This window comes from Simochromis diagramma, unplaced genomic scaffold, assembly GCF_900408965.1.
Source record: "Simochromis diagramma unplaced genomic scaffold, fSimDia1.1 OVJJ01000483.1, whole genome shotgun sequence".
Taxonomy (NCBI): Eukaryota; Metazoa; Chordata; class Actinopteri; order Cichliformes; family Cichlidae; genus Simochromis; species Simochromis diagramma.
Genome location: NW_024386835.1, coordinates 640,158 through 657,687, shown reverse-complemented (window position 1 = coordinate 657,687; position 17,530 = coordinate 640,158). Strand labels below are relative to the sequence as shown.

The following is a 17,530-nucleotide window of genomic DNA, read 5'->3' as shown; positions in this document are numbered from 1 at the left end:
AGCTTTATCACAACAGGAATAATCAAAATCCTGATAATACTGAATAGTCCAGCCTAGAAGTACTTAATGCATGAGTAATACATCATCAGCATCTATTACTCACTCTGAGATAGGATGCTTCTATTTTTAGAGATATTGTGCAGATTAAAGACAGCGGTCCTACATATGAGTGTAATATGCACATTGAAGGCCATAAAATGGCTCCAAGATTCCTCACAGTGTTACCAGACACCCAGGTAATGCCAGAGTAAGCATCTGGTTAGACACCATGTTTCTGAGGTTTTTAGGGTCAGTTACAATGACAAGTTTTATCTGAATATCAACTTTCAGTCTAGTGAAACTCAGTGAAAGCAGCTCCACTCCAAGGGTTCTTCACTAAGTAGTAGTATAATATTAACAAGCTTACTGTAGTGTGAAACTACTGTCAGAAGTATTACATTTATGTATGATTAACCAACACTTTACAGTTGTGTCCACACAAGGTCACAGAAAGGCAAGACGTTCATACCGCACAGTCAATCAAACAAACCACAGAGACCCAGGCTCTGTCGGGCCAACAATAACAGGGACACACACTCATTTAATTTAAATTAAATACTCTTCCCCTGGAGCTGCCTTTAATCACACAGACTAATTACTTGAACTCTGCATGTGTGTTTGGGACCCTGATTCATTCACAATTAACTTGTTCTTCTTGTAGCGGCTCACTCGCGTCGCTACTTTGAGACACATTTATGGCCTGTTTGTCAGTCTGTGGCTAAACTTTACAGGTGCTGCGACCTGTCGGTATGAAAACAAATTTGAGGTTACAGAAGACGACTTGTGTTGTGCTGAATTTTGACTTAACAACTTACATTCAAATTTAAGCAATTTTCATGGAAGGTAATTAATAAAAATTAAACCACACAAACTCCTTTTAACAATTTTATGGAGGTTTTTTTTTTCTTCTTTTTGATTATTGTTTCCTTGGGAAGCAACTTAATTTGAACACACAGGAAGAGACTAAAGCCCAGCACGACAACAGGCTTAGTACCCACCTTCATACCAGTGAGCAAGCTGAGCTTCTATCAACTTCTTCCAATTAAAAAGAAACGCTCAAATCAGTCGTGGACAGACACTGGTAAGTACTCGTGTGGGCTGAGTTGAAACTGAGTGAACAAAAAGTCTGTCGTGGTGGTGACGGAGCACTGCGGCCCAGTTCCCTGGCAGACTTTAAAATTGCCTAATATCTATTAGATCAAGCTTATCCAGTTCCTCCTTAATTAAAGCTAAGAGGACTCAGTTTGGTGTTCATTTAATTCAGAAGCAGGAGTCTCGGGTTCTTTTGATCAAAATGGGGCGCAATAAAATGTGGCCTGTTTGAATTAAGCAGGGCTGAAAGGTGAAGCACACTCAGCTGCGGTCTGAATGGAGACTGTTGGCTGGTTAGTAGGTGGAAGTGAGGCATTGCACGGAGGGGTAGCTTTTTCATCCCATTACCCCTAACCCCTCCTCACTCCCTTCCTTTACTGATCCCCTTTAGACAAGCAAAGGCTGAGGCTGACATCCCACCACCCCCACCACTACCAGTACCACAACCCCTCTGCATAAAATGCTCTAACAAATCCTGCCAGGCTTCCACCCACCAGCAGCAGCTCACATCATCATCCACTCATCAGAAATTGAGAAAAGCTTCTCAGGAAAGACCAAAGGCTCAGTCACACCACAGGGAGGTTGCACAGAGCCACAGCTATGATTTTTTAACACTGAGTCCAACACTCCACAGGTTCCCCCACAAAGACCCACCAGCTTAAAAACTTAAAACTGACAATCGACAAGACTTGGAGAATTTTCAGAAGACTTTTTTTCTAAATTGTACCCTATCAATCGCTTCAAAGGTGTCTTAACACTCAGCAATAATCCCTAAATCTCTGAATTGTATTTTTTATTCAAACATATATAAAATCTGATGTTAGAGCTTCAGAATAAAGAACTTTGCATGTTATGGAAACTATACAGATGATACATAATGTGTCAATTCCTGCTCTTTAGACACGTTGTTTGGCCTTTTATATTTACTTTAGACTAAACAATACTTTTTGCTTCTTCCTGTTTTCTGTCTATATTTCATCTGCTTTTGTCAAATGAAATCTAAACGCATATTTTTGATTTTACTGCCAAACACACTTCTATGAGAAGGTTTAACATATTTGAGTGGATCCATTTATATGCACAATGTGGAAAAACATACTGGGCCACCTATATATTACGCTGCCAGGAGCTGCTTGGCCTCGGACACCCATGCCGTGAAGCTCCCAGCGCACAGTCTTTGTGCTGATGTTAGTGCCAGAGGAGGTCTGGAGCTCTGCAGTTACTGTGTCAACAGAGCATTGGTGACTCAGAGACCCTGCTCTTTAACTGCAATTTGTTTTTGTTTCTAAATGCTTTCACTTTGTAATGATACAACTTACAGCTGATCGTAGTGTAGTGAGCTCTTTAAAACAGCTGATCAATATGATTCTGTGTCTGAAACATAAGGTGGATTGTTCCTTACAAGCCTAAACTGTGGAACAGCTTACCGTGCTCTTTTCACACCTTTGACTCTTTGACATCCTTTAAAAGCAGCTTAAACTCATCTGTTGAGAAATGCATTCTGGGTAGTGTTTGTGTGTCTGCTTTACTTTGGCGTGGGCTGGTTTTTAGCTATTTACCTCTGTTAAGGACTCTTTGACTGCTCTTTGTTTCAAAATAAACTTTATTTACTTACTAATAATTTGTCTGCTTGTCTGAACAGGTGACATGATAAGCTGTGATCATTTCATTGCAGTGCAGTGTAATGTTCTGTTGGGAAACCTTAGGCCCTGACATTCATGTGGAGGTTACTTTGACACGTACCAACCAGCTAATTATTACTGCAGACAAAGCACACCCCCTCAGGGCAGCAGCAGCAGCAACCTCCACACTGCCAGATCTCAATCTGATCAATCAATCAATCCTTAATTATTCCAGACTCATACTCCATAGAAGCAAAACAAGTCACATAACACAAAAAGAAGAGAAAAACAAATTTAAAAAATACACCTAAATCACTTTCCCATGAACAGACAACCACGCCAGTGTCTCCACAATGAACACTGACTGCATGTGGTGCCAAACCTTATATCCGTTAAGCCCACAGTGATCTTGTTCTCAAAATTGTTAAGCCTGCAAATATATACAGTAGATTTCTTAATAGAGCTTCAAATGTACTGACTCCTAACATTTCACTTGCACTGAGAAATCTTGGTGTCTTTAATATTAACCTCATGGCGTCGAGCATCATCGAGCGGCGGCACAAGCCCAATTCTCTAAACTCCCACCAAGCAACTGTAGCCATGCCCCAGCGACAAAAAGCAGGTGGTTTTAATGTTGTGGGATGATTTGTGTGCATTGAGCGACACTATCCGCTATCATCATACATTTATGTTGCTGTCTTCAAAGTCAACACAGCTGAGGAAGTAACAGCCTGGAGAGAAAAGCAGGGAGAGCTTCTCTAATCAAGAGAAACATATTTGAACAACTGCAGCTCAAAGCCTTACAGACGGTGACAGGCGACAGAAGCAAATGTGCGCTTGGTTTTTGTATAGCCCTTCTCACCTCAAGTGCATTGTTGGGAAAAACAACACAACTGAACACAAACAGCTCGTGCTTTAACAGAAAGCCCACTTGCAGCTCTCGCACGCGGGAGGGAACGGCCGGCACGCTGAAAACTCCTACGCAGCAGATTTACTGCGATCTGTATCTGAGCAGTGTTAGAGCCATTACGTCAAGCAGCAAAAAATACAGCGAGCATCATAAGTACCCGTGAGCAAGTTTATTTATGTGATTTGACACCATTTCATTAAGAAAATACAAGTTAAATATATTTTGTTTTTATTGTTTTTTGCAGAGCAGTTATGTTTAAATAGAAAGAGACCAAAGATCAGCTGTAATGATAACCACACCACAACAACACATTTCCTCCACCGCCCGTGAAGTCAATAATGAAAACTGCTTGTGTAGCTCAATGTCAACCCAAGGATTTCAATCCTGGGGAGTCGGAGTAAATCCCTCTCTTGATTTCTCCATTCCACAGGAAAGCTGACTTGGCTGGAGAGAGGCCATCAGTACTCATTTGTGGACCCTGCCAGAGCATCCCCTGATGACACTTTTCTGCTGTTTCTGAAAACCTGCAACAAGAGGGCAGCCCACAGATTTCCTTTCCTCTACAGCGAAGCGGCTTCAGAGTCACAGAAAAGAATTCGAGCTCCTCGAATCGGAACATTTACATATCAAAGAAAAACCAATGTCAGCGCAACAGTAAAGAGACATTAGCATGCAGAGACCTGACCAAGCAGGAGGCCGCTACTCAAACATACCAACAGCGAATGATGTTGGATCCTGAGCATCCAACAGCAAAGTAACAACTGTCATCCAACTGAGATGCTTTGAAGCAGGAGTCAGCAAAACAGAGCCGGTTTCTGTCTTTGATAGCTCTGCTTTAAAAGAAAAAAAGAAAAAAACTTTGCACACTGTGACAGGTGAGATATTTTTAGAAGACGATGTGGAAAACATTCAGTCCAGATCAGGAAATGTGCTAAAAGTAAAAAAGAAAAAAAAACATCTAAGTGAACTCTAAAAATAGTTATTCATTCATTCAAATGCCACCAGACTGTGAAAGTGTAAACACACCATTTCAGCTAACTCAGGATGACACCATCTGTGTAGTTAGCTCCCCACCCTTCACTCTGTCTTAATATAATTCAGTCAGCAATGAAACCTCTTAAAATTCTGCACTCCAGGGTTCACCACCTCTACCAGTCGCACTTCGTACCCTCGTGTCTAACGGTCCTGTGTTGACAGGTTGAACTGCAGAGCTGAAGCATATGAAACCAGGTCACTGTGAAATCTCGGCCTGGTTCAGTACTAAATGAGTGCAATGTAGCGTAAAGGCAACAGGCTGTTGAATAAACATAATCTGTCACGTTCACAGTGTGAGAAACGTCTTTTCTCGTAGTGATTTCTGGACTCGGGTGGAGCTCTGGTGTTATCGTCACTGCACAGGAGACAAGAAAGTGCTCTGTGTGTTGTTGTTGTCAATGCTGTTGTTGTTGGAGAGCTGTGCTTCCCAGCCCTGATGCACCCCCACAGCATAGAGAGATAAACTTTCAAAGTTTTTCACACAGTTTAACTGTCGCTTATGTTGTTTTTGGACAAATTTGCATTTCATCCACCAGCTGTAGATTTAGACGGTTTACCATTTCAAATTCACCTTTTTCAACCCTTTAACATTTCAACAGCTACATTTATCCATCCATTTTCTTCTACTTATCCAATTCATGCTCGCAGTGGGCTTTTACTCCAGCTGTCATATGACTGGAGGCATGGTATGCCCTGAACAGGTCACTACCATATGCATATGTGTTTAAGACGGATAAAGATATTTGGTGAGCCAACATATCGGATCATTTTTCACATTTTTTTATGTGGAGTTAGTTGTGCGCTCCACTATCGTTCCTGTAGCAAGTACGTCTGATAAGGACTCACTGTACTTGAGATTTATGTGTTGTTGTTTTTGTTTGTTTGTTTGTTTTCTTGGTGATTCACCAAAAGCTTTCTGCAACAGACTGAAGTGCAAACCGTGTAATACATGAAGGAACAGCAGGTCTGGTGCGACTCTCCCGTAGCGGACAGGACTGGTGCAAACAAGTGGACACAAAGGCACAAGGAGGTTAGAGGGGTGGGGGCGGTGGGGGCAGCAGCAGACAGAGCCCACTCCGATTGTCTGCTGGGATCTCGAGGACAATGCAGGACAATGCTACGATATATGCAAGCACCGCAAGGCCTCGCCCCAGCGATGCGCCGGCCTTAATCCCAAACATGATTTCCCCTCCAAACACATAGATGATGTCATTCACCCGCCCCTCCACCCCATCTCACCCGCACCTTCACTCTGCACTACCTCACCACCTCTGGACCTTCAGCGCAACCAAGCGTGCAGCAGCGAGGCCCACGGGAGGATGTTTTGCTGCCAAGAAACATGCGGGCGGCAAGAAATCGGAGACCCTCTGAGTGCATCTGTGTCACAAATCAAAGAGCTTAAAGAGGACACTATCAAATGTCCATGTGCTTAAAACTCTCTGGTGCTTTCAAAACAGAGTGCCTCTGAAGTCTCACATGCACTTTAGCGTTCAAAAACACAGCGGATGGAAACTTTATATCTGCAGTCAGGTGTCGGCCGACTCTCTTCGTGTCCTGTTAAAATGAAAGCAGCTGGCAGGACAGGTCAGTGTGTCCCGCAGCATTACAGGTCCACAGAGAGCCTTACATGCTTCACTGGAAAAACGGAGATGCGGACAGTTGCTCTTTAGAACTTTATGGGTCTCCCCTCCCCCCCTATCTTTGCTCCACAAAAGAGGCCTTACCCCCTCATCCCCACCCACAAGGAATTTCTCAGGCATTGCTGGGTTCTCCATGACAACTGTGTGCTTAACAAAGCATTTCTCTTAGGCATTCTTCCTTTCACAGGGGAGAGAGAGAAGGGGAGGAGGGGGGGACAACAGTCAAAGGAGGGAGGGAGAGGAAGGGGAGGACGGGATAAAGAGGGAGGGTGGAGGAGCTCGAAATGATGGGAGGGAACAGTGGAGGTTGCAGGGGTGAGAGCCATAGACCCGGGCAGATAGGAGAAAAATGGGAAATGGTGACAGGCAAACAAAAAGAGGGAAAGAGAAACAGGATCAAGGTGATAGGTGATGTTAATGGGATAAAAAAAAAAGAAAAGAAACAGTGCTACAAACATTCCACGCAAGCCTGCGAGTGTGACTAACGCCATCCAGGGAGGGAGGCAGGAAGAATGGAAGGAGTTAGCAGTTACAGATGACTCGAGCTTCGTAAGCAGTGACTTTGATTCCTGCGAATCGAGAGCAGGAGGAAAACCGAAATTTATCAAACATAAAGAGCACAGGCTCTACTAATTATATGAGAGTGTGGAGAAAAGTAATCAGGGCGGTCCAGCTGTTGAGGCCCACACACACACACAGAAATATACCAGATATGTGCAGCTTGATGGGCTAGTGTAACAGAAGACAATCCCCTCGAGAAAGTCCAACCGCAGACAGCTTAAAGGTTTAATAGATCCTAATGAAATTACACACACTGTGAATAAGTTGGCTGTTATATACATGGCACTTGGTGCAGCAGAGTCCCCACCATTAAAATTCCTGCCCTGTAGTTCTATCTGACAAAAATAAAAAAGCCAACATGGAATTCAAGCGTCTGGATATCTTATGTGCCAAATTATCTTTTGAGAAAAAAAGACAAAATCTTGACTCATTTGAGCATATTCGTCGCCTTCCCCAGTTGGTCGGGCTTAATGCCAGCGGCTTTGGCTCGAACACACATTTGACAGAGTAGCAGCTTAACCTTGCAGCATCCGCAGCCACTTCAGACTCACACTTGAAAGTTAAAAGGGTGTTCCCTCCATACAGTGACCAGACAGAGACAATACCCGCTGTCCACCATGTAACTTGAGCGCCTGCACAACCCGCAGTGCGATGTGAGCTGAATCGCTCTGCCGTCTTTAGTGGTGGAGGCGTGTTTGTCTGTTAAATTTTAGCACTCACGCTTTCAAAGTGGGGGCACGGTGTTGGCTCGGAGTCAGAATATGATTAAAAGGGACAAAGTGTCCTGGTGTCATAGTGGGGATGAGGTGGGTACTATGTTCTAGCAGTTCGCAAAGTATAAAGCTAAACCGTGCCAGTCCCTTTAGAGTGCAACAAATATGCAGGCAAATGAGCGGACCTCACATTTAGCAATGTGAGATAATGATTAGCTACACTTTCTATATGAAAATTAACAGGGCTTTACGGATGAAAGAAAAGCAGAGAAACAATCTCTGCAATCAAATGCAAACACCTATTTATGCAGGCTCACGCTTGCCTGGGAACAGTAGATGAGGCCCCGGGTATGTCAACACTAGTCTGACAGATCTAAGGATACAGATGCAGAATGCCTAATCCCATGGATGAAAACCTGTGTCTCATGCTGCAGTGTGATGGGAATCTCTTCATAACACTGAAGCGACATGATATAAAACATGCAAGAAAAAAAGAAAGTCTCCATTTTGTCAAATGCTGAGTTGCAAAACAACAGTTTCCTCAAAGCTGAAATCAAAAGACATTATCCCTGTAGTGGCAGCACTCCAACTAGAATTATATTCTTAACATCAAACATATATATTTCTCCTCTAATCATTTTACCAGTACCAATAAAATTAACCTTTAATTGGCTCTTACAATCCCGATTCTGTGTTTATGAGTCTATTTTCACCCACTCAGTATGAGACAGGCTCAAATACCTGCACACCACTGCTGTAAATCTGGTTCCTTCACTGGCTAACATAATTAAACTGTTATGATTACTAATTTATGCAAGTGCACACAGCCAGTAAGATCCCCAGGCTACGTGATTGTCAGATGTATTGTGAAGAACCTGCTTATTGGTTCTGAGTGATTGTAGTGCCAATTTGAATAGCAATGAGGGACTACTGTTGCTGCTGGATAACATGTATTTCCTCACTAATTATCATAAAGAAATCCACGGGCATATCAAACCCACCTGAAGAAATCTTAGCAAATCTTAGCAAGATAAAGTTTGATCACCTCTATGAAAGCAGATATTAGCCCGTCCCGGGTAATCATTTCTGAGACAAGCTTTCCAATTCAACACTTTCTCCTTCTGTTTACTGTGCATGACCTCTTTGTACAGATACCGTTTGCATTTTGGCCACATCACTTTAAACGTGGTTTAATTTCAACATTTAGTTTTATAAACACTACATCCTTCCATCCTCTTCCGCTTATCCAGCTCAGAGTCGCGGGCGGGCTGGAGCCTATTCCAGCTGCCATAAGGACAGGTCGCCAGTCTGACGCAGGGGTAACACAGAGAGACAGAAAACCATTCACAATCACACCTATGGACAATGTAGAGTCCTCAATTAACCTAACCCCACTAACTGCATGTCTTTGGACTGTGGGAGGAAGTGGGGGTACCCGGTGAAAACCCACGCAAACACAGGGAGAACATGCAAACTCCACACAGAAAGGCAGGTGGTGGATTTGCTGCCTGGGCCTGCTTGCTGTGGGGAAACAGTGCTAACCACTGCTTCAGAAGGCCAATGTCGTCTGATAGTGATTTATTACATATACATATATATACTGTACTGGCATGTATGTTGTCTGATATGAAAACATCTTTTTACAAAAACAGTAAGAAAATAAAGTTTAGGTCATTTCTAAACTGTGTATATCACATCACAGAATGGTGGTGAGGAGTCATTGCTAAATGGTAAATGTACTAGTACTTACACGGCACTTTTCTACTTCTACTACAATTCTCACATTCACACAGACTCTATCCCATAAAGCAGGCACTAAACACACACTCACACTCTGATCGGGAGTAATTTGGAGTTCAGTGTCTTAATCAAGGACACTTGGCCGTGCTGACTGGACGAGCCTGGGATCAAAGCCCTGACCATCCCGCTGGCAGATGACCCGGTCTGAGCAACAGCCACTGCCCTTCTCATTGCGATACATTTCTAACCAGATTGTTAAACACCGCACATTTTTTCATTTAATAGTTGGGCTCCTCAAAACTCATTCAGTGAATAATTAACCTGCAAAGCACAACCGGGGATCGTTTAATGTTCTTTGAATCACACTGCTCAGTTTATATTTTTAAGAACTAGACCAAAAACTGTATGTGCAGTTTGCAACACTTTGTATATTTCATGTGGTTTTCCTAAATGCTTAACTGTGCAACAAGGAGGTCTTTTCAAACTTTTTGTTGTGCTGAACTACAGTACAAGTTAGGAATTTTAGTCAGCATGGCAATATCAAAATCGACAAAATCCAACGATCACTTCAGCAGTTATTTACGACATTTAAGTCACAGACTGTTTTATATCTGAGATCACTCAACAACAATCCGAGTGGAAGTGATGTGAATAATATTTTGAAAAGATAAGCGACACTCAGTGCAACAGGGTTATTTTACCAAACCTAACTTCGGGGGGATCGTGTGGATTATTTAAAGGTTACCTTCTCAAAGATGGTGCATATGAAACACTTTAAACTTAAAGCAAAGTGTTGCCACATTTAAACTATTACATCTATTTCGGTGTGAAGAGCGGTGCCCAGAGGTGATGTTACTCACAGTCCAACAACGTACAAAGGAGCCCATCAAAAATCGTCCATCATAAGGGGCCTCTTAAACAGTAGCATAAAGAGAAAGATAATGGGAAGACCTGGGAGGTCCCTGGAGGGGAAAGCCTTTGAAAATTGGGGTCAGCAGGATCTATAGAAGGAGCTCATATTTCTGCCCCATCTCCTCCTCCAGCAGCTCCTGTCTAATGACTTTTCTGCTGGTTTACAGTACCACTGTATTTTCCAACTTGTATTCACTGTACATACACACAAAAAACTCCTTCACCTCCCCTCTGTCCTCCAGCCTTCCTCCATCTCCTTCTGTCTCCTGCAGGGGTGCTGACACATAAACCCCAGCAGGTGCTGGACGCACTGGGGGGACCACGGCCTCTAATTGGTCTTTGGTGGAGTCACAGCTGTTACCCCCAACCACAGCCTGGTATGAGCTCAAGCGCCTGCCCCTTAATCGACGGCTTACCATTGTTCTCCAGAGAGTCGAAGCTCAGCTCAAATCTATCAAAACGACTACCCACGCTAACCAGTCCGTGCAACACCCGTCAGCCAGCGAACGCACACTTCTGCTGCCATCAAAGAAGACCAACACAAAGGTTTCTGCCAGCCTTAATCTGCTCTTTTCCTGTTAAATTGCTATTTTCATCTTTAACCTTCATGTCCAATCTCTTAATACTGTTCCCAGCTACTTTCCCCCTCTCTTAGCTTGTGCCAAGGTCAAAGAGAAGGCAGATTTACAGCAGATCACACTGCGTCAAATAAGCTCCAACAGAGGGTAAAAACAACACCGTCACCACCCCTCCTTCCCATCGCCCCTCTCCACCCACACACAACCACACACTTTCTTTGGGTGCAATTTAGGTTCAGTTTCATTAAAGGAGCAAATAAAACTCTGTAATTTGTGCTGACACGCAAAATGAACAGTGCAGGGGAGACAGACAGTTCAAGACATGCAGAGTAAGAAAAAGAGAACAACTGAAGAATGTCTGGAGCTCATTTTAGACCTGCGTGACATTTCCTTTCCCAATTCATGAACAGAAAAATCAGCAAATTTCGTCGATGTGAACTTTATGTGATTCAAAAGCATCATCAAACCAGGATTATCAGTTTTCACCATCCTGGCTGCTATTGAATGTAAGAATTTTCTGTCAAATTAGAACAAAAGAACAGGGCTTGACACACACATCAACTCTTCATTCAAACAAAAAAAAAACCCACACTAACAAACAAAATAAAGCTGCAGATATGAACCATTATTGAATTATGCCTTTCATTGTATGACGGAGTGGGCATGACGGGCAATTATGGGACATGATCAGTCTGCCACTGGAGACTCTACTCACTCAGACAAACAGCTATTTATATCTTGACAATAGACTGAGCTAAACCAGGATTGTGTATATAACCAGGGGACTAAAATACATGTGTCAGAAGTCCCCCATTAAATCAGCCAAATTAAACAATTAATAAGAAAGGAAATGCTTTAGTGCACTTTTATGACCCTGAGTGATTTTTCCTGTAAAGTGGAGTGAATTACAAATATGCTTCAATGAATATTAATCCTCCTTCATGAATATTTCTATTACAGGAGAATCACGCTGGAATACTCAAGCCAAGAGGGACACACTTAAGCCGTCATCACTTCCATTACCCAGTGAAATGGAGAGAAAATGTAAATGAAGAGACACTACGCGTTAATAGAATCATCAAGAATACACCCCTGTAAGCCTGCACTCCCATTACTGCGCTTTTTTTCATTCACTGGGTGGAGTGGAGGTGGATTACAGAGAGTTATCTAACAATCTCACCTGACACTGAGATCCTCATGGAGGCCTCCAGGGGCCGGTTGTTATCCAGGGCCTGGCTCAGCTGGATCTCTCCCGTGCTTTGGTTCAGGAGGACCAGCTTCAGCTCGTTTCCCACGTCAAAGCTGTAGTGCAGCTGATCGGAGACGTCTGGGTCGTACGCGGGGATGCGTCCCGATCACTCCAGTGGGAAAACTGCTCGATTTGTCGGTCACATAGTTGTTAAAGATGATCTGGAAGTTTTTGAGGACTGGCGTGTTGTCGTTCTTGTCCACAAGTTTGATGTGGACTGTGGCTCGGCTCACGAGAGGCGCAGAGGTGGCCTGGACCACAATGACGTACTCAGACCTCAACTCATAGTCAAGGTCTATTAAAGCAGTCAGCTCTCCGGAGAAGATATCCAGCTGAAACACCTCTGGGATGTTTCCCTCCACTATCTGATACATAATCTGTGCATTGCTGCCTTCATCTGGATCTGTGGCTGAGATATGTGCAACCACGAGGCCTATGGGGCTGTTTTCCTCCACCATAATGTCAAACTCGTCTTTCTCGAACACAGGAGGGTTGTCATTCACGTCTAGGATTGTTACTTGAATGTTTACTGGTGTTTTCAGGGCAGGGATACCTTTATCTACTGCAAATGCCTGCAGGGTGTAAATGGGCACATTTTCTCTGTCAAGCCTGCGCAGAGTGCGAACAATGCCGGAGGTGGATTCAATTATAAAGTCTCCATCGCCATCCTCCCCACCCTGGAAGGTGTAGAAAACTCTGCCATTGAGGCCAGAGTCTCTGTCGGTGGCAGAAACCTGGACCACGCTGGTGAACACGGGCACGTCTTCCATAATCGCACCAACATAGTGATCTCTGAGGAAACGGGGAGAGTTGTCGTTAACATCGTTCACAAGTATCTCCAGGTAGGTGGTGTCAGATTTCTGTGGGATGCCGTTATCCCGCGCAGTGATGGCCAGCGTATAGGAAACCTGGTCCTCGTAGTCCAGTTCCATCTGCGTGGTGACAGCTCCCGTGTCGGCGTCGATGTCAAACTGAGGGATGCTGTCATCCATGAAGTAGGTGATGCGCGCGTTCTCGCCCGTGTCCTCATCTGTGGCACTGATGACGACCACGGTGGTGCCCACGGGCTTGTCCTCATTAATGCTGACGGTGTAATGTGAGCTCTGAAACACGGGCCGGTGTGTGTTGGCGTCAGTGACGTTAACAAACACCTTGGCGGTGTCAAAGCGGGTGCCGTCGCTCGCCGTGACAGTGAGGACGTACTGGCGTTCCAGTTTGTAGTCCAGAGGCAAAGCCAGCGTAATGAGCCCACCCCCGCTCTGGCTCGTGATGGAGAATCTGTTGCGGGTGTTTCCACTCGCGATCTGATACGTCACCACGCTGTTGATGTCCTGGTCCACAGCTGACACGGTCACCACGCTGGTCCCCACGGCCGCGTCTTCATTTAGTCTCATGTAATACGCCTTCTGCGTGAACTCTGGGTTGTTGTCGTTGACGTCCAGGATCGTCATGCTGATGCTGGCTGAAGATGACATGACGGGGTAGCCGTGATCACGTGCTTCCACTCCGAAGTTGTAAAAGTCCACGCTCTCCCTGTCCAGCTCGGCTGCGACTACAATCCACCCCGTGCTGTTATTGATGGAGAAAGGGAAGTTTGGTGTGGTTTCAGTGAGCCGATACTCCAGCCTGGAGTTTTCTCCAGAGTCTGCATCGACAGCCTGGATGTGGATGATGGAGTAACCCAGCGGCACATTTTCCAGCACGGTGGCCTGGAATGGCGTGCTGACAAAAATGGGGGCGTTGTCGTTAACATCCAGCACCTGCACCGTAACCAGGCCGCTGATGTTGGACAGCGGTGGGCGTCCCCCATCCTGAGCTCTGATTCTCAGCGTGTATTCTTTGTTCGCCTCATAATCCAGGTGGCTCACCAGGTCCATTTTACCTGTCTGAGCATCGATATAAAACTGCCCGCGGGTGTTTCCGCTCATGATGCTGAAGTGAACGACAGCGTTGCTCCCTCTGTCCTGATCTGTTGCGGTGACCTGCAGGATCTCTGTGTTAGGGGTCATGTCCTCGGGCACCTGGACCACGTAGCGCTTTTCACTGAACTGAGGAGCGTTATCGTTATCATCTTCTACCACAATGTGAACAGTAGCTGTGGCGCTGCGGGGCCCGGGGTCACGACCTTGGTCATTCGCCTCAACTAACAGCATATAGGCTTCCACCTCTTCTCTGTCCACCAGCCCCTTGGTGCGAATTACGCCAGACCTGGAATCAATCTCAAACACATCATTGGACCCATTATTGTTGAGGATGTTATATAGGATGTTCCCATTAATGGGGGCATCTCCGTCTGTCGCCCTCACTGTTAACACCTCATAGCCTATTTCTAGGTTCTCCCTGATACTTTCCTTATAGTCCTGTTGCTCAAACACAGGGCTGTGATCGTTAGTGTCACTGACTGTGATAGTGAGTGTGGCCATGGCTGTGCGCCGGGGTGTGCCGTGGTCCACTGCAGTCACACGAAACACATGGGTGTCTTTTGTTTCCCGGTCCAGCACTTCTACTGTAGACACAGCACCGCTGGACGGGTCCACAGCAAAAAGATAATTCGAGCGGCTGTCAAAGAGAGCTTCAATAAAATACTCCAGCCTGCCTGCCTCGCCTTCATCCACATCCACTGCTTTCAAAACAACAACAGGAGTCCCGGCGGGCTTATTCTCTGCCACAGACACTTGATACATTGGTGGCTGAAACTGGGGGCTGTTGTTGATGCTTCTTCTACTCCTCCTGCTTAAAATCCCTGAATCAGACTGAGCTGCCCTTTGTAACAGCTTCTCTATGTGACCCTGCCTAAAGGGGCCCTCTCCCACACGCCAGTGGATGGAGATGGGACTGACTTGAACATTCAGCCCACTACCTGTGAGTACATCACAGAGGACGTCCAGCTCCAGGAGAGTGTCCTGCCTCCAGCACAGCTTCTCAGACACAAACAAGTTCCCTTCATTGAAATAAAACTCACGGCTGTTGGTGACTTTGCAGCGGATCGGAGGGCCAGGCAGTAGACCTCCCACTGGGAATAGAGCAGAATCTGCTCGGTGGCACTCTAAGCTGTGATGGCTGTGGGTACTGAACAAAGTGAGGACCTCCATGTCCCACTGAGGTTTTCTTTTACGCGTGTTTGAACAGTTCCTACCGTGTACATGCACCTGGTACTGGCTGGTGAGGAGGTGCCTGTAGCCGGAGTCCGCGCAGTCCTCCACGGTGTACAAGGTGAAGGGGTTTGAGCGCAGCGAGGGGCACTTTATGGAGCCCGAAACAAACACGATGCCCGCTACCGCGTCAGTCTCCAGGAACCCCTCGGTGAATTTTGGAGCCAGCACCTGATCCAGAGTGCACCGCGCGCCCCGCTCCGCGCCGGCCACCACCGCGCTCGCTCCGGCATCCTCACCGATGTGAACAACGTAACAGCGGATCAGTGGGACCAGTTTACAACAGCAGAGTAACAGCAACAAATCCCATTTAACGAAGTGCATCGCTCCTCAGTTTGTGCGCCCGTGTGGCGAATTCTGCGGCTCCTAATTTCTTTAAACTTTCCACCGGTAAGTTTCCCTTTGTTGAAGAAGAGCCATGCTCTCAGCGGGCGCACTCCTCTCCGCTCACTCCGGCTGACGTTTTTAAGAGGTTAACCCGCAGTAACCTTGGCCGGAGCTGCTCTCACATCCACACAAACGCACACACACACACTCACACACGCCGGCTACAGCAGCAGCAGCAGCAAAACCTCCGCTCCGTCCGCGCAACTCAGCTTCAATGAGAAAAATGGCTCCTGCTCCCCCCCAGTGTCTCCAGGCTCCTCATTATAATAAACCTGTGTGTGTGAGAGAAAGAGAGAGAGAGGGAGAGGGAGAGAGAAGCTCTATAGGGGTCTGAGGACTTGACAGAAAGCCTGCCACTGGAGATAAATGGAAACTTCCCATAAGCGTCATTAATTAACGCAGAACAACAGCAGCAATTCAGAGTCGGATTAAGGAGTTCATTAGACAACATTCAGTTCATTAGTATAGTATTAATGCTGCACTCACTAATAACAATTAAGAAGAACCGTTTTGATCACGCCCAATACCCACCACTCACCTCCGGAATGGTTTGGCTCATTAACCGGTCGGAATTCCTTAAATTGTGGGTTTTGGCTGACCTTGTTTCAACCCAAGATAAGTTGCATTCTCGGGCTCGTGTTAAAAAGAGGAGGATTACATTTCAGCTACATTCAAGTCATCTTTGTTTAGCGGCTGTTTTCTTCAGATCCACTAATTCCCGTGCTTTGTTTTCCCGAAGGCTTCATTCACCTGCTCTTACTTAAAGAGCAGTAAAAGCAACATCCGAGTACCAGTAGAAACACACGAATCACAAGAGGCATTCGTGCAGATAGGCTCCAGAAGTTAGGAACTTTTCAATTTACTCAAATATTCAGAGCAACACATATTAATCTAAAGCGATGATAACAATATTCAGTTTGGGTGCGGAGCAGCAAGGCGCAACTTTGGACTGAAACTCGGCGCTTCGCTGATGTTCTGAGTGCGCCTGACACCTGCTGGGCAAACTGCAGCCACACAGCCAAGAGAGGATCCTCCTGCAAACTCGCTCAAAACTGCTCATGTTCATGTCTGCTTGTTGCTTCAGTGAATGAACACGTAAAAAATAAATTAATCCGTTTTGACACAGCAGCATAAATAATGAAATGACAGCATGATGGGAAGTGTCTCAGCACAAAGTCCATGCAATTGTCAGTGCTGAGTTTTCTAAGACCCTTTTGGACTTATTGTAGACAAACAGCAACAAAAATAGTGTTTTATAAAAGATGGCACACTAAATCTAGCCAATTCCATAATCTAAAGATTATGCCCGTTTCAGCTCCGAAGGGAACGGCACCATCACACCTTAATGTCTGTTGACCAGTTGCCCTGACATCTCATGCGGTGAAGTCTTGGTTTCGTATCTCTCTGCAATTTGCATACCAACCAAATCTGACAGCGGATGATGCAGAGCTCACTCCCAGAAGTGAATGTCCTGCGAGGACCAAGCTCTCCTACAGTCCTACAGTGCATTCACCATCTTCAGACTGCTGCTATTGAGGGAGACACTGCAAGCGATGACTGAGCAGTCCTCTGTCTTATGTTGATGGGTAGTAGTGGGAAGCATAACCGATGGGCTAAAGGAGGCGTACAGAGCACTAGGGGATGGTTTTGTTGGCTAGTCTGAGAGAAATCTAAATGTAAACAACACTAAAGAGATGGTTGTTGTTTTTCAGAAGGAAGAGGGTGGCGGAACACCCATGTCTATCCTGGGACAGGATGTTGATGTTGTGGAGGTGGACAAGTACCTGAGCGACCAGCACAGACGCTGTATATAAGATGGTGACTAACAGGCTCTGTGTTCTTTTGAAGGTGTGGCGGAGACAAGGTCCCTGATCAAGGGGGTATCCATCGTTCCTTTGCA

The 17,530-nt window shown here is 45.5% G+C and overlaps 1 protein-coding gene across 1 annotated transcript in view; it reads right to left on the bottom strand.

The window, feature by feature from the left end:
* Positions 1-17,462, bottom strand: part of celsr2 (cadherin, EGF LAG seven-pass G-type receptor 2) — a 74,163-nt gene extending 56,701 nt beyond the window's left edge. The window contains 2 exon segments of the mRNA XM_040028648.1: positions 12,023-12,194; positions 12,196-17,462. Coding sequence (XP_039884582.1) covers positions 12,023-12,194; positions 12,196-15,567 — 3,544 coding nt within the window. The 5' untranslated portion in view covers positions 15,568-17,462.
* Positions 17,463-17,530: the final 68 nt, after the last annotated feature.